The 22,540-nt window shown below is 51.8% G+C and overlaps 1 protein-coding gene across 1 annotated transcript; it reads right to left on the bottom strand.

Moving 5' to 3' along the window:
* Window positions 1-325: 325 nt before the first annotated feature.
* Window positions 326-22,038, bottom strand: EIF4EBP1 (eukaryotic translation initiation factor 4E binding protein 1). Its single transcript, XM_060136445.1, has 3 exons — window positions 21,819-22,038; window positions 2,954-3,133; window positions 326-767 (listed from the first exon to the last, which is right to left on the bottom strand). The coding sequence occupies exons 1-3, from the start codon at window positions 21,961-21,963 to the stop codon at window positions 736-738; spliced, it is 357 nt and encodes a 118-aa protein (XP_059992428.1). The 5' UTR covers window positions 21,964-22,038; the 3' UTR covers window positions 326-735.
* Window positions 22,039-22,540: the final 502 nt, after the last annotated feature.

Here is a 22,540-nt window from a genome sequence, read left to right on the forward strand (position 1 = left end):
GGGCCCGCAGAGCTAAGGTGACTGAGCCACTGGACACGTTTGGGGGGCACACAGCCCAGAAAAGAGGTAGCACCTAGCACCGCAAAACAGGAGATGGAGAGTAGTGCAGCTCCAACCCTGCCCCGATGACATCTGTCCTGGACCCGCGTGCGCTGTTACCTTCCCGAGCTGGACAGCGAGGCCAACCCGTGCTCTACTCACCCCACGGGATCCGTGTGACGGTCAAGCGAGACGCTGTATAGAAAGCGCCTGACAAGCATGGCACAGAGTAGTTGGCGTTAGCCATCCACATGGAGGTGAAAAGAGCTCAGACAGGGGCCAACGCTTGGCCCTAGGGCGAAGGTGGCTTTTATTTCCTTTCTTGGGAAGGGAGGGGGAGGGGAGCTTTCCCACACACCAACCTGAGGAAGGGGTGGGTGCGCCCCCCGGAGGAGGGGGCTGGGAGAGCCGGAGCGTGTCCACTAGCTGGCCCTGGGCTGCAGGGTGTGCCTGAGGTCACTGCCCTCGGGGTGACAGCTCCTGCAGGGCTGGAGGCACACAGAGGTAACTGCTGGTGTCCCCGAAGGGGGAGGGGAGCAGGTGCCCTGAGCGAGGGAGCAGCGGGCGGGGCTGGAAGGCTCCACACCCGACGGCTGCCCAGGATGGTGACTTCCATAAGGCCTGGCTGGTGTGACCCTTCTCCCGAGACGGGCCTCTGGGGCCCAAGCGGCGTTGCTCACTCCGACGGCTGGCCCTTTAAATGTCCATCTCAAACTGTGACTCTTCACCTGGGGAGAGAAGAGACAGAGGGCCAGGTGAGCCATGGGCATGTGGGAGCGCTGACATTCTAGAGGCCAAGAAGAGGCGTGGTTTCCCATTCTGCTGTTCCCACAAGGAGAGCAGGGCCGGGCCAGGCTTGTGCTTCCAAGGAGAACGGAGAGAGGGCAGGACCAGGAATTCCTGGAAACACACGTCCAGCTGTGCTCCCTCCCCCAATCCCAAATGAAGCACAGAGACCACGTCTCCCCACAGGAGAGGTGACAGCCCTGAATTCTGTAATAAGAGTGAATGGCTCCTTGTGATTTGAAATAAATACAACTTCCCAAATATTTCTTAAACGTAAGCCCTTTCTGAGCACATGTCCCAGCTTCTGGTTTAGAAAGTGGTACCCTGACCTACTAGGCATACATCCGATTTCCCACAGAACAGCCTGACCCTGCGATACAGAAGTTATTTGGGTAATTCAGCCACTCACTGCCCTTGTCCAACTCTTACCATTAAAATTTTCAAGTAATTCATGCTGCGGCAGCTTGTTTTTTTCTTTTTTTTTTAAATTAATTTATTTATTTGGCTGTGCGTGGTCTTAGCTGCGGCCCTCGGGTTCTTCGTTGCCGTGTGAGGGATCTTTTAGCTGTGGCTTGCGGGATCTAGTTCCCTGACCAGGGATTGAACCCAGGCCCCCTGCATTGGGAGCATGGAGTCTTAACCACTGGAGCGCCAGGGAATTCCCTTGTTTTCCTTTTTAATGGAACTGCCTCCTTCACGGTCTCCTGGCCAAGGCTGCTCCAAGGTTCCACAGGGCAGGATGCCTGCTGTGACGCCCGGAGGGGAACAACTACCCTCATCTACCCACAAATATGTGGGTCCAAGGGCAGGAGCCTTGGCTTCTCATAGCCAGTTAAGCAAAACGGAAAATCATGTCCCCCTCCTCCACTACACCCCATCCCAACAACCATGCAGACCACTAGGCTGTTATTGTGGGGTCAGAGCTGTTGGCCTGGGGCACTGCTGGGCTAACCTGCATTTGTTATGGGCCAGAGCAGTTCCAGAAACTGGGAGGGAAGAGGGTGTGCAAGTGCGGGCGATGGACAGCCTTCAGGTAGTGGTGACACAACCATTTCAGGTGTTGACAACCTCCATCCTCAACTACCAGTCTTTGGTTTAAGCAGGGGGACCGACCACGTGACTCTATCCCTCCTTCTCTCCATCCTGTAACACAGGGCAGGGAACTGCGCTGCCTGGGGCCGTCCTTCCTACTGCGCTCTCTGTGCCCGTCCACCTCCCTTCCCTCCAAGGCTCTCCAAGTCTGAAGGCAAGGCAACTGGGGCCTGTCTTGGGAGGTGGGGTTCCCGAGTTAATAATGAACCACATCCTGCAGGCGATGAGTTCTGGGGAGACGGGTTCTCTGCTGCTGTCAGCAGAGCCAGCCCAGCCTGAGGTCCCAGCTGCTTCCTGTCCGGGCTTGGTGTACCGCCTTTGGGTGAAGGGTCAGCAGCCTCCAGGCTGACTCAGGTTGTCTGCGAGTGCTTATGCTGCGTCCTCCACGTAGCGGGAGCGCACAGATGCTCTGGCCAGCCAGTCCCGATGCCACAAAGAGGGCATTCACACACCTCTGCCGGGGTGGCTGCTCTGATCGCTTGGCAGGGGGTGTGGGGAACGGACACCAGGAAGGACCTAGCTACCCCATGTGATACCTGCAGAAACAACTGGTTGCACTGTTTCTACCGTCTCCAGAATCCGCTATGGACACCCTAACAGAAGGCATCCCGGATGCCTTTCTGATCCCACAGACATGTAATTTCCTAGAGGGTGAGGACGCGGTGACTTTGATGTCACCTCCTGCCCACAAATATCGTGGGTGGGTTCCGAGTATCACAGACACACGGAAACACTTCAGGGACAATTACACAAAGGTTATTAAAGTGCTTATCAAAGTGGCTGCGTGATCCCCTGGCAAGCTCCCCACTCATTAGATTATATGAGGCCAAATCGCCTTTCCTCCGGTTCCTGGGCCCCTTTCCCTGGGAAAGCTGGTTCCGATGAAAGTTCTACACTCCAGTCCCTACCCGCACCCTCTGGACTCTGGGCAGTTGCAAGCAGGAGCATCATTCCCCTCCCTGGAACTCCCCCTGAGCGGATGGGACCACACGCATTCCCTTCCCCAGGGGGAGCCTGGCCGAGCCCGGCCACTCACCGCCCGCCGGCTTGTCCTCTGGGCTGCTGCTCAGGTGGTCCTGGCTGACTTCCGTAGGGGGCTCATGACCCACAGGGCTAGTGACCCCGGGAATGGTGGGCAGGTCCCGCGGGGGCGTTTTGGTCACAGGTGAGTTCCGGCACTCCATTAGGAACTTCCGGTCGTAGATGATCCTGGTACCTGGCAGGGGGCGGGGACATTGATAACGCCATGGCGGACCACCCGCTCCCCCCCAGCCTGCTGTTTTCCCCCATGTCTTTGAGGTGTGGGGGTTTTCCTGCAAAAGCCCGGACGGAGGAGTGAGGCTTACTCATGCCTGGCTGCAGCCCAGGACCCTGCTGCTACCAAACTGCCTTGGCTCCCCGTCCCGCGGGCGATCCTGTGGCCCCCTGACCGCATCCATCCTCCCCTGTGCTTGCTGCTCACAGCCCACCAACTCACTCCCAGACCCTGTGCTCGGTGTCGCCACTCACGACAATCACATCCGACAGCGGAGAAAGTGCGTTTTTTATGCATTTTTCAATTCTGTCCTTACAGCACCCTCGTGGGATATCCAGAATCTTTAACTCCATTAACAGAGGGGCAAAGAGAAAAATCAAGTGATCCCCCCAACCAGTAAAAAATGAGAACGCTTCCTGTCTGGACTCAAGCCCTCCCGCCCCACGCCGCTCTTCACTCAGCCCATCTCCCCTGAGACACTCCTGCCCCCAGCATCCTTTACCTATCCGCTCCGATGCGTCCCTGCACTTCAGGGCTTCTACACAGGAGAGAGGGTGACTCTCCTTTCTCAAGAGTCACCCTAGGGTGAGGAACCGTGTCTTATGACTCACTATCCTTAAAGCACCCAGGACCCCTCCTATGAGGGCAGCTGCCTGGGAGACTCCTTAAAAAGGGAGTGTTTTCTCAAGCAGAGGACCCAGGAGCCTGGTGGGAGGCCAGCTGATTCCTCAAACAAGAGTGAAGACTGAGAAGGTTACCCCCGTTGGGCCCTAGTTTAATCCTGATTATCTCAGAAGCACCAGCGTGGTCCTAGTAACATAACACCTCCTGAACATTTGCTGATGGCTCCCTTCTCAACAGGAGGAGGCCCCAGGCTCCTAGCCATCACCAGGCAGAGGAATCTAGCCAGAATTTAAAACTGTCTTCTTGTCATTATGTTTCTTTTTATAGCTACCTTCTATTTACAGCAAGTGAGTCTGGTTTTTCCATATACAGTTGTGATATCAAGCTTCCTTTTAATAAATACAATAGGATATAATTGAATATGGTAATAGTACATGTTATATATTACATGATATATGTAATAATAAAAACTAAATTTAAAGTAGAAGGTGATATAAAGAGAAATATTAAATATATGTACAAGTACAATGCAAAGTATGATAAAGACTGCAGAGGAGGGACTTCTCTGGTGGTGGAGTGCTTAAGAATCCGCTTAACCACTTAAGGGTTCGAGCCCTGGTCCGGGAAGATCCCACATGCCGCGGAGCAGCTAAGCCTGTGAGCCACAACTACTGAGCCTGCGCTCTAGAGCCCGTGAGCCACAACTACTGGGTCCATGTGCCACAACCACTGAAGCCCACGCACCAAGAGCCCGTGCTCCACAACAAGAGAAGCCACTGCAACTAGAAGCCCGCGCACTGCGATGAAGAGTAGCCCCCGCTCCCTACAACTAGAGAAAAGCCCGCATGCAGCAACGAAGACCCAACACTGCCAAAATAAATAAATAAATAAATAAATAAATAAATAAATAAATAAAAAGACTGCAGATGAGGGAGAGGTCTAAGTTAGGGATTAACATATACATACTACGATATATAAAATAGATAACCAACAAGGGCCTACTGTACAGCACAGGGAACTATATTCAATATCTTGTAATAACCTCTAATGGAAGAGAATCTGAAAAAGAATAGATTTATATATATATGTATTGCATAACTGAATCACTGGGCTGTACACTTGAAACACTGTAAATCAACTATAATCCAATGAAAAAAAAAATAAAGACTGCAGATGGACGGTGAATGGCCCCAGTTTAGAAACCAGGATGTAAGGACTTCAGGAATGCCCTTCCTTATCAATAGCCCTGAAATACGTCCCTCACTTAATGGCTCTGCTGAGTGACATTCCAACAGCTGAGATTCATTTCTCGATGTTGAGCACTGCCTCTCTGTTAACCCTTGGAGCCAGGAGAGGGACCGGTTTGCAGCTGAGCTCTGATGTGAGTTAGTAAGACTGGGCTCCAGTGCTGAGGATGACCCGGGCTGCTGGAGAGCAGAGGATGGTGAGAGATACCCAAGGTGAACTCTGCCTCCTTGCTGAGTTGTCCCAGTCAGACTCGGGCCTGTCTAGGCGGCCGCCCAGTCTTGCTTTCCTCTTCTGAGAGGCAGTATTGCTGAGGCTGACAGCCCTGCCCCTCATCACCAGCAGGACAAAAGCTCAGAGCTCACGCTTCCCAGGGGGAGGCGTGGACAGCAAAGCACACAGAACGGTGCTGTACGTTAGGCTCTCCTATCAACCAGCCGGGTGGCCCTGTGCACCTCACCCTCTGTGCCTGCCCCCGGACCCCCGCCGTTCGGGCCTCACCTGTACCATGAAGGGCTGTGTGCCTATGAGCCCAGTGGGCTACAAATGGAGAACAACGGAGCCCTCTCCTTGAGGGAGGACGTCCTGGCTTCAGAGGTGGGACCATTTTTCTGTTTCTTAGTTCTCACGGCCTGGCACTTTACTGCACGGCATGTGGAACTTCCCTGACCAGGGATCGAACCCGCACCCCCTGCAGTGGAAGGGTGGAATCTTAACCACTGGACCACCAGGGAAGTCCATCATTTTTTTCTTTATTTTTATTGAAGTATAGTTGATTTACAATAGTGTGTTAGTTTCTGGTGTACAGCAAAGTGATTCAGTCACATATATATACACACACACACATATACATACATACATATATATACATTCGTTTCATATTCTTTTCCATTATGGTTTATCACAGGATATTGAATACAGTTCCTTGTGCTATACAGTAGGACCTTTTTAACCTATTTTATATATAAGAGTTTATATCTGCTAATCCCAAACTCCTTAATACCATCTTGGCTTTTTTTGTTGGTTTGTTCACCACAGAGTAGGGAACTGACCCCATTGGAGTTGAACCTAAGAGCTGGAGATTCAATCGTCTCAAAAAAGAACTTGGAGGGCTTCCCTGGTGGCACAGTGGTTAAGAATCTGCCTGCCAATGCAGGGGACATGGGTTTGAGCCCTGGTCCGGGAAGATCCCACATGCCATGGAACAACTAAGCCAGTACGCCACAACTACTGAGCCTGCGCTCTAGAGCCCGCGAGCCACAACTACTGAGCCCGCGTGCCACAACTACTGAACCCCTCGGGCCTAGGGCCCATGCTCTGCAACAAGAGAAGCGACCACAATGAGAAGCCTGCGCATCACAAGGAAGAGTAGCCCCCGCTCGCCGCAACTAGAGAAAGCCGGCGCACAGCAACCAAGACCCAATGCGGCCAAAATTAAATAGATAAAATAAATAAATTAGAAAAAAAAAGAACTTGGAGGTCAGCAGCTTCTGGGGAGGTTCTTTAAAGGTCACTAGCCCTCAGCAATTTTTTAAACAAGTGTAGTAAAATAGAAATAACATAAAACTTACCATCTGAACTAATTTTAAAATGTACAGTTGAGTAGTATAAGTACATCCGCGTGGTTGTACAACCCATCTCCAGGACTGTTTTCATCCTGCCAAACTGAAACTCTATCCAGGAAACAACTCCCCCTCTCCCAGCCCCTGGCAACCACCACTCCACTTTCTGTCTCTCTGAGCTGGACTGCTCTAGGTGCCTCATATAAGTGGAATCATGCAGTATTTGTCTTTTTGCAACTGGCTCGTTTCACTTAGCATAATGTCCTCAAGGCTCATCTACATGGTTGGACCCCATGTGGGAATTTCCTTCCATTTAAGGCTGAATAACATTAAATTGTATGGCTATACCAATTTTGTTTATCCACAGACATTCGGGTTGCATCTACCTTTTGGTTATTGTGAATAATGCTACTAGGTACATGGGTGTGCAAATATCTTGAGGCCCTCCTTTCAATTCTTCAGGGTACATACTCAGAAGTAGCCCCCAGCATTTGAAAAGTCAGTAATTACGCTTAAAAGAGAAAAAGAAATAAACAATGTGCCCTTTATCCTATGGCTAGTGCACTTATTTAAAAATAAAAATCCTCATTTCAGTTAATAAAATCCATAATCTAAATGTCAGCAGAGGTGGCACCCAAGACAGCCACCATCAGAATAATTCAGCCAGGGATGGAGGCTGTAGGATGGTAAACAGGGCATTCAGAGAGTCAGCTGACAAGGCATGGAGCCTGGGAGGGGAGGAGACCACAAAGCCACCACTGACTAATTTGGGGCTGGTGAAGGATAGGAGCTGGAGATGAAGCTGCTTTGGCTTTTTAACCCTTTCTTCTTCCAGCCCTTCATGGGATCCACCATCACACAGCTTCAGTGAACAGTGATCTTCTGGAAATTCCCTAAGCCTCCCACAGAGGACGCAAACGTTACAAAACACACACAGTCCCATACTGTCAAAAATAGGAAACCTTAGGTGACAAGGCTGCTGCTGTCTCCTGGAACTGGGGACGTGGCCTGCATTACGGGGACAGGAAGTGGGAACCAGCAGGGGATGCCACGGTCCCTGCGAGGCTGAGCGAGGTGCTGGTCAAGTGTGATGCTCTGGCGCATGTGGGTGTCACACCAGCCGGTGCCCACGTAACACTCTTCAGCTGAGGGCCTACTTCCTCTCCATGTAAGGGAAAATGACTCACCTCCACTAGGTTTCTATAAACAAAAGCTTTTGAGGATCTAGGCAGCTTCCAGCTGGTAGAGCCAAGACAGTGTTCCCTGCTGCTTCTCTCACAAGTCGTGCAAAACACCAAGAACAAGTAGAAGCACATGCTCCCACCTGGGTGCAAAAGGGGCTCCAACTGTTCTCCAAATCACGATATATGAAGACAGAAAGTGAATGGAGTTGTGGTTCTAACAGAGAGAGGGAAAGGGTGACAACTTAATTCAGGAAGGTGGCAGTGGAGGTTACAACAGGAAGCAAGCGGGGTCCGAACCCAGGAAGGTTCAGGAATTAGAGGCATCAAGGAAAATGGGGATGGGGGCTGAGAACAGGGAGAGGTGCCACACATTCCTCACCCAGGAGGAGAGGAGACAGGGAAAATAAGTAAAGCTGACCTCCTGAATGGTGGCCTCAAACGCCCAGCCCTGCCCTGCCTCAGAATCAAGAGTAAAGATAAAGATCTGTAGAAACGGATTTTGGGAGGGGGGTATCCCAAATGCAAAAAACCAACTAGCCACATGATTGAGTCCACCAGTCTCCACAACTCACAAGGGGCTTCCGGTCAGCTCTTAAGCACCTCACTCTTAAATATAAACAGTCAAATGTCTCCATGCATTTCTGAAAAAAGCTCCCAACATTTAATGAGATTCAAATAAACCAACAGGGACTTCCCTGGTGGTGCAGTGGTGAAGAATCCGCCTGCCAATGCAGGGGACATGGGTTCAAGCCCTGGTCTGGGAAGATCCCACATGCCGAGGAGCAACTAAGCCCGTGTGCCACAACTACTGAGCCCGTGCTGTAGAGCCCATGAGCCACAACTACTGAGCCCACGTGCCACAACTACTGAAGCCTGCATGCCTAGAGCCCGTGCTCCGCAACAAGAGAACCCACTGCAACAAGAAGCCTGCGCACTGCAACGAAGAGTAGCCCCTGCTCGACACAACTAGAGAAAGCCCGCGCAGCAACAAAGACCCAACGCAGCCAAAATAAATAAATAAATAGATAAATTTAAAAAAAAAAAAAAAGAATCTGTCTGCCAATGCAGGGGACACGGGTTCAAGCCCTGGTCTGGGAAGATTGCACATGCCGCGGAGCAACTAAGCCCACATGCCACAACTACTAAGCCTGCACTCTGGAGCCCATGAGCTACAACTACTGAGCCTGCGCTCTAGAGCCCACGAGCTACAACTTCTGAGCCTGTGCTCTAGAGCCCACAAGCTACAACTACCAAGCCTGTGCTCTAGAGCCTGCGAGCCACAACTATGGAGCCCACACGCCACCACTACTGAAGCCCGTGTGCTGTAGGGCCCATGCTCCGCTACAAGAGAAGCCACTGCAATGAGAAGCCTGTGCACCTCAACAAAGAGTAGCCCCTGCTCACCGCACCTAGAGAAAGCCTGCACGCAGCAACAAAGACCCATCACAGCCAAAAACAAAACAAAACAAATCAAAACCAACAGGAGAAAACAGTTAATAAAGGGAGCAGAAGACATAAAGATAACCAATTAGAGATAGTACCCGAATCCTGGATAATAGGAAGTCAAGAAAGAGAGAAAAGAAAATTTGATCAAAAGAATTTACTTAAATAGAAAAAAAGAAAAGAGACTTTTCCTGAATTGAGAGATGAGTCTTTTTTCTTTTTCTTTAAAATCAGTTTACTGTTTTTATTTTTTTAATTTTTATTTATTTATTTTTTGGCTGCATTGGGTCTTCATTGCTGCGTGCAGGCTTTCTCTAGTTGCGGTGAGTGGCGGCTACTCTTCATTGAGGTGTGCGGGCTTCTCACTGTGGTGGCTTCTTTTGTTGCAGAGCACAGACTCTAGGCGTGCCGGCTTCAGTAGTTGTGGCATGCGGGCTCAGTAGTTGTGGCTTGTGGGCTCTATAGCACAGGCTCAGTAGTTGTAGCTTATGGGCTTAGTTGCTCCACGGCATGTGGGATTTTCCCGGACCAGGGCTCGAACCTGTGTCCCATGCCTTGGCAGGTGATTCTTAATCACTGTGCCACCAGGGAAGTCCCCGTCTACTTTTTTCAAAATAAATTTATTTATTTATTTGTTTATCTACTTATTTTTGGCTATGTTGAGTCTTCGTTGCTGCACACAGGCTTTCTCTAGTTGCGGCGAGCGGGGGCTACTCTTCCTTGCAGTGTGCAGGTTTCTCATTGTGGTGGCTTCTTGTTACAGAACACGGGCTCTGAGCATGCAGGCTTCAGTAGTTGTGGCACGCGGGCTCAATAGTTCTGGCGCACAGGCTTAGTTGCTCTGCAGCATGTGGGATCTTCCAGGACCAGGGCTCGAACCTGTGCCCCCTGCATTGGCAGGCGGATTCTTAACCACTGCACCACCAGGGAAGTCCTATAACTTTTTTTTTTTCCTATAACTTTATATATATACAACTTTGATTTTTTTTTAAACTAAGGGACAGGTTAAATAAGTTATGGGTCAGACCTACAATGCAATGCTGTGCAGGTACTATTGGAATAAGAAAAGTGTACACTGTCCACAGTATTTCATGAAAAAGTCACAGAACTGTATTTTGTGTTTGGTTATCTCTGGGGGTGAGATAAGGATTAAGGCAAAGAAAACATCTTTTACACTGAACTTTTTTTTTTTAATACAAAACTGTAATAAGGATATAGGGATATTAAGCAAACAAATAAATAAGGATATAAGGTCAGAATCTCCTTTCCTAGTAAGTCAAGTTAAAACTGCCGTGGCTGGAACAAGATAGCCTCCCCACCTCATGAAAGCCCAGGGGGCTCTCTGCTGGGCTGGGGAAGGAGTGGTAAGCTCACCCTCCAGCACCTCCAGGCCATGTGTACCAGCCCCGTCCACGCTAGACTTTAACTCCAGAACTGTATTCAAGGATCAGGAGAAGTGTTAACACTCACCCACAAAATTGCCGGTCTTTGCTCAATCCCATGCCCTGAGAATAGGTGTGCTGGGTCGGTCGTGTATTCACTCACTGAACTCCTTTGTTTGTTTGTTTTGGGGCCGTGCCATGGGGCTTGCGGGGATCTTAGTTCCCCGACCAGGGATCAAACCTGTGCCCCCTGCAGTGGAAGCGCTGAGTCCTAAACCACTGGACTGCCAGGGAAAAGTCCCTCACTGAACCCCTTTGGACCACAGCAGGCCAGGTGTGAGGGATGTAAGGGACCGTTAGATATAGGAACAGCTCCCTGATCTCAGACACACACTTAGTCGGAGGAGAAAGACCTGGAAACAAACGATTACCGTCAAGTGTGTGGAGTCTAAAAATGGAGGCATAGGTGGGGATCACAGAGGGACAGGGAGAGACCTACCCCATGTGTACCGCTGGCGACAGAGAATCCAAACCCCCTGACCCTAACCCCCTGAGCCAGAGAGTCATCCAAATCACCCCAATTCTGCACTGCCCCGAACTGGGGGGTGGTCCATGGGCGACTCAGATGGGAGATACTGGAGGTGCAGAGCAGGGGAATCCAGAACCTGCCGCCCTGCAGGGCCGGGGGGAGAAGAGAGGCGGACCACCCCCACCCCCATCAGCCTTCCAACCGTTTGTGTAGCTGGGATCCTGTTGGGTGCTGGGGGAGAGTTCAAGGTTGGGTCTCGACCTACATATAGAGAGTAACTGAGGCTGCCTTCTAACTGAAAGCCCATTCAAATGCATCGCCATAAGTCCAGGGGGCTGCAGGGTTCCCAGCTATGGAGAGAAAGGGTGGGAACAACACTGGAGTAGGGGTTGGTGGGAGAGAATACAGCGCTGCTCTTCCTACAGCCTAGTGGTCAGAGACCCAGCTCTCCCACTTGCTGGCTCTACCCACTCTGGGCGTTACTGCTCCACGTCTCTGTGCCTCGAGTTCTTCCTCTGTAGAATGGGGATGATGGTGATGACGACAGTGCAACTTCACAGGGTCACTGCGTGGGGCAGCACAGTGGCTGACACAAAGTAAGCCCTAAACAAACAAACCCTAGCTATTACCATGGCCAGTGTGGCTTCAGGTGACATACTTTACCCTTTATTCAGTCCCATCCACACCAGGGATCAGTTGTATGGGGGCCAAAACAAAGAAACACAAAGAACCGGGACAAATCAGAGGGAAGGCAAGCAACCCTGCGAAGAGACTTGTGGGGAAAGGGCAAGGGTGGAGATGGGGGAGGGTAAGGGCGTCCTCCATCCTTTTTTGGTCCACAGAAACATGCTTCAAGAACCACCACAAGGTGACTTCCCTGGGGGCGCAGTGGGTAAGACTCCGCGCTCCCAACACAGGCGGCTGGGGTTCAATCCCTGGTAAGGGAACTAGATCCCACATGCATGCCGCCACTAAGAGTTCGCAAGCCGCAACCAAGGAGCCCGCCTGCCATAACTAAGACCCGGCACAACCAAATAAATAAATAAATAATTTAATTTAAAAATAGCAACAGAAACAAACCAAAAAAACACCACAAGGGGACTTTCCTGGCGGTCCAGTGGTTAAGACTCTGCGCTTCCACTGCAGGGGGCATGGGTTGGATCCCTGGTGGGGGAACTAAGATCCCATGTGCTGTACAGTGTGGCCAAAAAATTAAAAAGAACCATGGCATGTTTGATAACTGGTGTCATCTGGGACTTTAAACTCCTTATGTGCACCAAATGCAAGAACGGCATTTTTTCTCCAGGCAGGTTTTGGCGTGAGGACAGCTTGTTTGAACATATAAAGCAAGGCAGACCTTCCCTAGGGTCTGGTTTCCTCACCGGTAAACAAGGGCTTGTTCTGGGCTCATTCTAACTATTTTTAAAGCACCAACCCTGTGCCAGGATTTAGAGGTAATCTCTCAGGTCTGTTTCAGCTCTGACACCAACCTTTTATTTTTAGGATCTCCTTGTGGGCAGGTGCTTTTCAAGTGCAACTAGCCCGGGGCCGGGGACGCAGCAGTTCTGGGCTCAAACCCGGGTGTGCCACACACCAGCCCTCACCTCCCAGTCCCAGCTTCATTCCGCAGCTCGGTGCCAACAAGACCCGCGCCTCCCAGGAGTGGCCTGAAGATCACATCACCACGTGAGCCCTGTCTGCCAGTGGGCAGGGGGGCGGCGCTCAGAGCCTGACCTGCTAGGTCTCCGTGGCCCCCTCGACCCCCCGGAGGGAGACACATTGTCCTCGACTCGCAGACAGGAAACTGAGGCTCAGAAAGGCCGGCCCCTCGCAGCCATCCTGAGGCAGACACAGCCCACGTCGCCTCCGACCCCAAACACCAGCCTCGGTTTATAACGAGCAGGGCAGCGGGGCCACCGCACCGGCCACTGGGGAAGTCGCCGGGGTCTCCAGATTTCTGCCTCCTTTCCCGCCTGTTTGGCCAGAACAGGACGTTCCCTGCCTGGGAGGGAGGCCTCCTAGATTCCTTCTTCATCCCCCGCCCCCCCTGCGGTCCCGCCCTCCCCCCGGGGCCAAGCGGCGTCTGGATGCAGCGGCTCCTGTAAGTTGAGACGCTGGTCCCTCGCTCTCCCCGGGCCTCCCAGGCAGAAGCGCTCCTCCCCAGGACGTGAGGCCCAACAAGAGTACAAGCGCGGAATTCCTAGAACTGCTGTTCCCCTTCCAGGGCCGGGAGAGCATTTCACAACACGGTCAGGCGGAGGGCCGGACGCCTGTGCTCGGACGCCACGCACTCGGGAGCCACGCACTCGGGAGCCACGCACTCGGATGAGCTTACAGCCGGCTCACCGGCGGTGCCCCGACGACCCGGAGGCACAGCTGCAGCCGCGCGGGCCCGCAGGGCTCTCCCTCCCTGCCCTTGCCTGGGCGGCTGTTCTTGCTGGGCAGTCTGCTTGGCAAGCAGAGCCGACCGGTCTGGGAGAGAATCTTGGTAGAGAAGCAGAAGAGCACGCTCCCTCCAAGCCTGCCCTTCACGTCTGGCCCCGCCAGCTCTGCAGAGGGAACCAAGATGCCCACGTTCTCAAGGGTCAAGGGGTCTTATGAAGGTCCTGGAGTAACAAAGGTGCCACCAGCGAGTGGCAAAGGGCCCCCCCTTCAGGCCCCATGAGGGAATAGGCCAGTTGATTCGAAAATTAAGCAGAAGGGACAAGGCTTTTACAGGAACGTTCAGAACAAAATAGTTGAATGAATTCTTCTAGGGCCAGCCCAGCTCCTCCCCGTTCCCTGTGCACCTGGCAGAGCCAGGTAAGGCTGCCTCCGAAACTCACTACCAACAGGGGAGTGCCCGTCTGAAAGGCCCCACCCCTGTTGTTGCTGGAAACGGGAGGGGCCCTGTTTTTTGTGAACGGCACCCCCCAAATTCACATGCAGAAGCCCCAACCCCAAGTACCTCAGTGTAACCCTAACTGGAGAGAAGGTCTTTTAAACAGGCCATTATGTTAAAATGAGGCCATTGGGTAGGGGCCCTAAAACAACATGCTGGTGTCCTTGTAAGAGGAGAGAGAGATTCCACAGAGGAAGGACACCCACCAGGTGCAGAGGCAGCAAGAGGGCTGCAGTCTGCAAGCCAAGGACAGGGCCTCAGGAGAAACCAAGCCTGCCGGTGCTTTGATCTTGGACTTCCAGCTTCCAGACCAAGGAGAAAATAAACTTGTTTAAACTACCCAGTCTGTGGATTTTGTTACGGGAGCCCTAGCAAATTAATATAGGCCCACTTTCCCCTTTTGTTCAGAAGAGCAGAAGAGAGAAAGAAGCCCAGGGCTTCCCTGGTGGCACAGTGGTTAAAGAATCCGCCTGCCAATGCAGGGGACACGGGTTCGAGCCCTGGTCTGGGAAGATCCCACATACCACGGAGCAACTAAGCCCGTGGGCCACAACTACTGAGCCTGTGCTCTAGAGCCCGTGAGCCACAACTACTGAGCCCCCATGCTGCAACTAATGAAGCCCACGTGTCTAGAGCCCGTGCTCTGCAACAGGAGAAGCCACCACAATGAGAAGTCCGCTCACCTCAACGAAGAGTAGCTCCCGCACCGCAGGTAGAGAAAGCCCGCGCGGAGCAACAAAGACCCAACACAGCCAAAAAATAATAATAATAATAAAATAAAATAAATTTTTAAAAATTTAAAAAATAAAATAAAACCCAAGTCTGCTTCCTTTGTGAAGTCTCCCTGCCACTCCCCAGAGCCCTTTAAAAAAAAAAAAAAAAAGAGAGAGAAGCCCACTTATACACACCCACTCTTTAAGGCAAGAGACCCAGTTCTTCACCTCCACACCGTGTGCCTCACCAGGCATGTGCTGACTGTGAACCCGCCTGCACCCCCAGTAGTCTCCCTCCCACCCACCTGTGGACTGCTGGGCTCAGACACCTGACATCATCCTCTTGCCAGCATTCCAGAAAGTCAAGGATGTTCAAATGCAAGTGCTGAGCAGGGCTGGGCAAGCACGGGCTCCTCTGAAGGGTGTACCCAAAGCCCGGCTGCTTGAAGGGGAAAGAGGTAGGCTGGGCGGCACTTAGTAAGAGAAGGCATGACACCAAGTGAATGTATGGCCCAGTGGCCTGGCACCATGGCCATCTGTATGGTTTGCGTTCTGGAGCAGGACAGAAGGGCTTGAAAATGGGGCATGAGATCTATGACTCAATATTATCAGGAAGGTGTCCTCTGTTCTTAAACCAACGGTCAATACACAGGCTTGCGATTCCTGTCTGCTTCTACACCTGGCCCTGGCTCTGCTGGCCACACAGCAGGATGGGCAGTTAAGTCTTCTTAAAGGACTGTTCTTTGAGGCTTGGCCCTTGTGGAACATCGTCTAAAAGCGTGGTCCGCGTAAATCCTCCAATCCCTGTTTGCACATGCGGCTTCCCTCATTCAAAGGAGTTATTTTCCCCTCTCGTTGAATCTGGGCTAGCCCACAGCTTGCCTTGACTGACAGAATACCATGTCAGTGACATTACGTGACTTCTGAGCCTAGGCCTTAAGAGGCCTTGCAAACTGCCATGGAAATAAGCTCACATTCTGAATGATGTGAGACCACGAGGACAGAAAGAGAGCCCAACCTTCCAGCTGTCCCCAGCAATGCCCAGACAGGTGGCTAAGGCCATCTTGGACCTTCCAGCCCAGGGCAATCCAGCTGCCAACTGTATGCAGCCAGATAAGTAGCTCAGGCATGATCAAAAAATGCCCAACTGGCCCAAAGAATGAAGAGAAATAACGGATTGTTGTTGTTGTTGAAGTTACTAAGTTTGGGGATGGCTTGTTATACAGCAGTAGCTAACTGATACAGCCATTCTCATCAAGACAAGTATCTCTGGGTCTAGTATCTGAGCTCTCCCCATGAACCTTCATGGGAATAAGCAATGGGTTACAAGGCCCATGTCTTGAGCATCCAAATGCCATGGATAGATGTCACCTTTTTCCACCTAGTCAGCAATACTGGCTGCAAACAAGTAAATAAAGAGCAGCAATACTAGTGTCTAAGACCTGGGCCCCAATACTGAGTTGCTCAGTATAAAAAGTCACTTCCTTCCACTTTCTGCTCCATAATGATGGGGAATAATACTGGGATAAGTGGGAAAGTTCAGAGAAAGTTAGCTTCTGCCTCTGGGACTTTCCAAGATAAATAACTATACCTGTAACTGAAAGGACAGAAAAGAAAATTCTAAATATTCTTATTAAGCCAGCTCAGACCCAGGCCTGGTGGTAGAGACACTAGGTTACCCTGAGAATGCTTTCATTGCAGGAGTCTTTTCAACCCTTCACCTTCTAGACGTCACACGTAGCTGGTGGCACTGCAAAATAAGCCGTCTCTGAAAGAACTTCCTATCTAACCTAGGGAACAAACACGTAAACAAATACACGTGATTCACTGTTATGAATCATAAAGCAGGAAGAACGCTGGCATGGATCTCAGTAAGATGAGAAAGTAACAGATTTTTCCTTTGTTTGTTTGAACACACAAGGATCTATGCACACAAATGAATACCTTTTGTCCGTTTCACCTTAAGAAGCAATCCTTTTTTCAGTAATGCTGCCCTTTCCTAATTCCTCTTCCAGGAACGACATCCAATAACGACCTGACAAGCAAACGCCTCACTACTTTATACCAAGAGAACAATACGGTACCATCCTGCTGGCCCTTTCACCAAATGTGGTAATGAAGGACTTCTTTGCTCTTTCAGGAAAAAACAAAAAAACTCCTTTTTCAAATAATGAGGCCCTGCCACCTTTGAGGAAAAAAATACATATGCTTCTGAAGGCAATTCAAATCCAACAGCTGTGTCTGCATTGTTAGAATGTAAGGCCTACCAGGCCGACTACTTAGAGCGGGCAATTCTCACTTAATATCATACAGGTTCTCAGGGGTGGCGTGGGGTGTCTGTCTAATTGCTTCAGTCTATAGATAAAACTCCGATGCTTATACTTCTATTTCAGGTGTGACTTCATCTTTCTAACTTGCAACGCAAGCCCTCGAGGTCACACTGTCTTCCCATGCCATAAAGGCCTTAAGAACAGGGAGGCCATGGGCATTGGAGGGAGTCTGGGATGCTCTACACCAGGGTCCTCGTCAAAGTCTTTAATGACGCACATAGTGTGGAATGTTCCAAACGCTTTAAAAGGAAGCTCAGGTCAGTGTAAAAGGAGGCCCATTACAGTTCCCTCCTTGCCTTAATGTCAAGTTCTTTTAACCTGTAATAAAGAGATAATGTGGACTTCCCTGGTGGTGCAGTGCTTAAGAATCTGTCTGCTAACGCAGGGGACACGGGTTCGATCCCTGATCAAGGAAGATCCCACATGCCACGGAGCAACTAAGCCCGTGCCCCACAACTACTGAGCCTGTGCTCTAGAGCCCGCAAGCCACAACTACTGAGCCCGCGTGCCACAACTACTGAAGCCCGCATGCCTAGAGTCCGTGGTCCGCAACAAGAGAAGCCACCGCAATGAAAAGCCAGCGCACCACAACAAAGAGTAGCCCCTTGCTCACCGCAACTAGAGGAAGCCCGCGTGCAGCAATGAAGACCCAACGCAGCCAAAAATAAATAAATAAAATAAATAAATTTATTTTTAAAAAAAAGAGACAATGTGACTAAGGCCTGGGGACACTGGCTGTACCCCAGCTTCAGTGCCCAGCCCACCTCCCCATCTTCCCGGCACTGTCTGTTCCACAGCCAGACCTGGGAGCTGCCCCAAGGTAAGCTTCCTGGGCACAGACTTTGTTTGTCTAACCAAATAGGGTGCCAGTAACACCTGTAGTCCTACCTGCGTACCTCTGATTAACCTTATCCAGGTCCAGGGCTTAGGTATGGCCACCACCCAAGCAACAACCCCTATAGCTTTGGGGTCAAACATCCAATAAGGAACTGGGAACATAGAGGTTGGTGCGGGAAGGGTGGATGAAGGTATCTGACCCACTCAAAGGTTCTGCTGGTTTATGGTGTTACTGAAGATTTTTAAGACTTCACAGATACAGAGAACAGACTTGTTGCTAAGGGAAAGGGGTGGTGGGGAAGGGAAGGATTGGGAGTTTGGGATTAGCAGATGCAAACTATTCTAATATATATAGAATGGATAAACAACAAGGTCCTACTGTATAGCACGGGGAACTATATTCAGTATGCTGTGATAAACCATAATGGAGGGACTTCCCTGGCAGTCCAGTGAATAGAACTCTGTGCTTCCAAGGCAGGGGGCACAGGTTCGATCCCTGGTCAGGGAACTAAGGTCCCTCATGCCGCAGAGCGTGGCCAAAAAAGAAAAAAAAAAAAAAACCCTAATGGAAAAGAATAAGAAAAGGAATATATATGTATAACTGAATCACTTCGTTGTACAGTGAAATTAACACATTGTAAATCAACTATACTTCAATAAAATTTTAAAAAAAACAACCCACAAGACTCCACAGACTCAAATATTCATCTGTGACACTCCCTGAAGTAAATTTCTCTTAAGTTCTCCAGATACCTAACTTCAGATCAGTGACTCAGCCTGTGTAGGGTTAATGACCATGGAAAGCAAAGTGAGTCACACGCATGGAGACGGCTCAGGTCACCTGCTCTCATTCTGCCCCAGGGACAGACACTGCAGTGCTCTTCCCAGCAAGAGTGACCAGCAGACACTTTACTCCAGTAGCTCCTGACACTTCCCACCCAGGAAGACTCTGTCAAAAGCCTGGCTCTCCAGACCCTGGTTTAAAGATGGATGCCAAACCCAACCTCAAGAGAAGTTTACCTGGATAGAAGCATCGCTTTTGGTCAGACCGTGGAGGACTGAAACGGTGAGGGCTGTCACATTCCACTAATTCCTGGGTACTCGGAGTGTGGTACTTACACCAATCACTGGGAGCTAGTTAGATGACCCAGCAAGCCCACTACTGGGCATATACCCTGAGAAAACCATAATTTAAAAAGAGTCATGTAACAAAATGTTCATTGCAGCTCTATTTACAATAGCCCGGAGATGGAAACAACCTAAGTGTCCATCATGGGATGAATGGATAAAGAAGATGTGGCACATATATACAATGGAGTAGTACTCAGCCATAGAAAGAAATGAAATTGAGCTATTTGTAATGAGGTGGATAGACCTAGAGTCTGTCATACAGAGTGAAGTAAGTCAGAAGGAGAAAGACAAATACCATATGTTAACACATATATATGGAATTTAAGGAAAAAAATGTCATGAAGAACCTAGGGGTAAAACAGGAATAAAGACACAGACCTACTAGAGCATGGACTTGAGGATATGGGGAGGGGGAAGGGTAAGCTGTGACAAAGCGATAAAGAGGCATGGACATATATACACTACCAAACGTAAGGTAGATAGCTAGTGGGAAGCAGCCGCATAGCACAGGGAGATCAGCTCGGTGCTTTGTGACCGCCTGGAGGGGTGGGATAGGGAGGGTGGGAGGGAGGGAGACGCAAGAGGGAGGAGATATGGGAACATATGTATATGTATAACTGATTCACTTTGTTATAAAGCAGAAACTAACACACCATTGTAAAGCAATTATATTCCAATAAAGATGTAAAAAAAGAAAAAAGAAAAAGAAATGCAGAATCTTAGGCCCCACCGCAAACCTACAGAATCAGAATCTGCATTGAAATGAGGTCCCCACGTAATTCGTATGCACATCGAAGACTGAGAAACAGCACTCCAGACTGAAGCAGAAGAGGGCCAGGAATGACCTTTTCTCATTAGGTCAAGCTCCTCTGCCCTGGGCAAAGGGGCGGCAAAGGCTTGGGCTGAAGTGGGCTTTGGAGGAAGACTCCACGACTTGGCTGAGGCAGAGACAAGCCTGGATCCTCCAGGTTACGGGCTGTGAGCTGTGCCTCCCCGGCTGGACACCCCAGACAAGAAAGACCTGGCTTTAGGCTCCAGGCACTGCTAGCTTCCTTCCTGTTGGCCTCAGAAACGAAGTTACACTCTGATGCCCCTTCTTCTCTCTCTCAACTGAAGACCTTCAAAAGGAGGTAGATTGGCTGAGGTCTGTCCCAAAGCCCTATTTCCCAGTGCAAAGTGAGAAGGGGCAGCTCCCTATCAACGGCACCCCTGGCTATTGCTTCCAATCCGACCCACCCCATCTAGCAACAAAGCTGCAAAATCGGGCCACCTGAGCCTCAGGCCTGCCTCAGTGCCCACCCCGAACAGATCAAGCACAGGTTCACACCCTCAATTGAAGGAGCCCCAAAACTGTCCAGAAAAGTCCCGGTAGACACATCATGACACAGAAAAAGCAGAACAGCGTGGACTATATAAGTTCCAGCATGGAAAGAGAATTTGAGTCAAAGAGTGGTAGGAAGGGTCGCTGGGAACTTTTCCCTGGATCATTTTTAATAGATGAGGCAGCATTTCTCCCCTCTATGCTTGGCTGTTATTCCTTCTTCAATCTGTGGAAACGGTGTGACACTGCACAGTGGGCACGTATTTGGGGCCTCAGTGCCGCGTTCCATAGAATACGGCGGCACCGTTGTACAAGAACGTCTAAGATCGCTAACAGCTCTAACATTGTATGTTTTGGATCAAACAGCTCCGGACCTCGGATCTGGCTGTGCTCGCTGGTGGCGGGACAGCTGCCTGAGAAAATAAGCATGTGGCCCTGACGCTGGCAGGCGACGAGGCTGCAGCCCCGTCAGCGCGCGTCCGTCCCCACCCGTGGGTCTCAGCGGAGCGCCAGAATCTGCGGCGGTTTTCGAGTAGTTTGGGAAGGAGCGGTGGAAGAGGGTGGAAGAGGAGGGGGGAAGGGCAGAAGCGGGTGAGAACAGCGCGAGGACGAGAGGGAAGTGGTGAGCACGAGGGTTTCATCATGCAAACGCGCGGGCAGGTTTCATCAGCGCCCGTGCGCCGGGACTCCGGGGCTGGGAGGGAACGCCAGGCTCCCGAGGGCAGCCCAAGGCGGGCCCCCACCCGCGCCAGCTCAGCTTCCTCTTCCTCATCCATTCTCAGGGAGGTCACACGGTTCCCTCCCCTCCCCCCCCGGGCAGAAGAACGTGTTTTTCTGCACGGCGCTGCCCGCGGCCCCAGGTCCCTTCGCTGAGAAGCACACGCGTAAAAGGGCGATCTGCCACCCGTGTCGTCGAGGCACTGCTGGAGCAGGCGAGCACCTTCAGCCCAAAGCTGGGGGTGCCTCGGGAAGGAAAAAGGTCTCCGCAAGAGGCAGTGACGCCAACAACCTATTCCATAAAAACCCCAGGCCCGGCCTCTTCTTGGTTCGTGGGTCACCCTGACCCCACCCTATTCCGCCTCAGAACTGCCCCCAGCACCCACAACGGGCAGCACACCTTGGCATGTGGCAGTCCTGGAAGCGTGCGTTTGTTTGGGTGAGAGGACTCAGCTGTCTCTCCCAGAAAGCAGGAAACTAATGTGGTGGCATTTGCAGCCGCGGCTCTGGAGTTCGCACCCAGAGGGCGGGCTATGGAAGACGGCCCCCCGTGCGCTCCCTGTGGCCACCTCCGTGACCCTCACCGCCTCCCTGATGCCCCGTATCCGTTCTTCCCAGCCGCCGCGCCCCGGAGCCAGGTCGCCACGTCCAGCTGGCGGTTCCCGAGCCCTCGAGCTCTGCCCAGTCCGTTCTCCACACCGCCCGCACCCAGAGCGGGCGCGCGGCGACCCCCGAGCCCGTGCCTACCTCCCGGGGTGGTACTGAAGAGCGTGCCGCCGGGGGTGGTGCTGTAGTCCCCGGGCGGCAGGTGCACTCCGTCGCTGAGGACCACCCGGCGAGTGGCGGGGATGGCCCGGCTTGGGGTCTGGCTGCAGCTGCTGCCGCTGGACATGGTCTCCCGAGCGCTCCGCCAGCAGCCGGAGCGGGGCCCTCACACCCCTCTGGCCTCGTTCAGTCTCGCTCGGGCCCGCCCCGCCCGAGACCGCCCCTTCCGCCTCTCGGGGTGACGCCCCCTGGGATTTGTAGTTCCTCCCGCGCCGCCGCCACGACCACCTCCCCCCGGGCCGAGTGCTCTGCTGTTCCTCCCCCGCGCTGGGTCTGAGGCCTCTTACCCCCCCGCTCCAGCGCGCCGAAGCCTGCGCCCCGCCCCTGTTCCTTTCGGGTACCTCGCGGTCACACCCCATTCCTTTCGGGTCCCCAGTGGCCACGCCCCTGTTCCTTTCGGGTCCCCAGCTGACACGCCGGCAGGGACGGGTCGGTTGGGGTTGGTGGTCGGGAAGCTTGCCTACGTTAATGCCTTGCTGGGTTGGGGGAGCGTCTCAGGCTGTGCGGGGATTCTAGCCCATCCGGCCCCCTGTGGGAAGGCTAGTTTCAATACTGGGACATCAGGCCTGAAGGTCCCCTCAACCCTCCCTGTTTCGTGCTCTAGTTCCTCAGATGAGAAAGTGGGGATTGGTTGGTTGGTCATT

The sequence above is a fragment of the Lagenorhynchus albirostris genome, chromosome 21, assembly GCF_949774975.1.
Source record: "Lagenorhynchus albirostris chromosome 21, mLagAlb1.1, whole genome shotgun sequence".
NCBI classification, from domain to species: Eukaryota; Metazoa; Chordata; class Mammalia; order Artiodactyla; family Delphinidae; genus Lagenorhynchus; species Lagenorhynchus albirostris.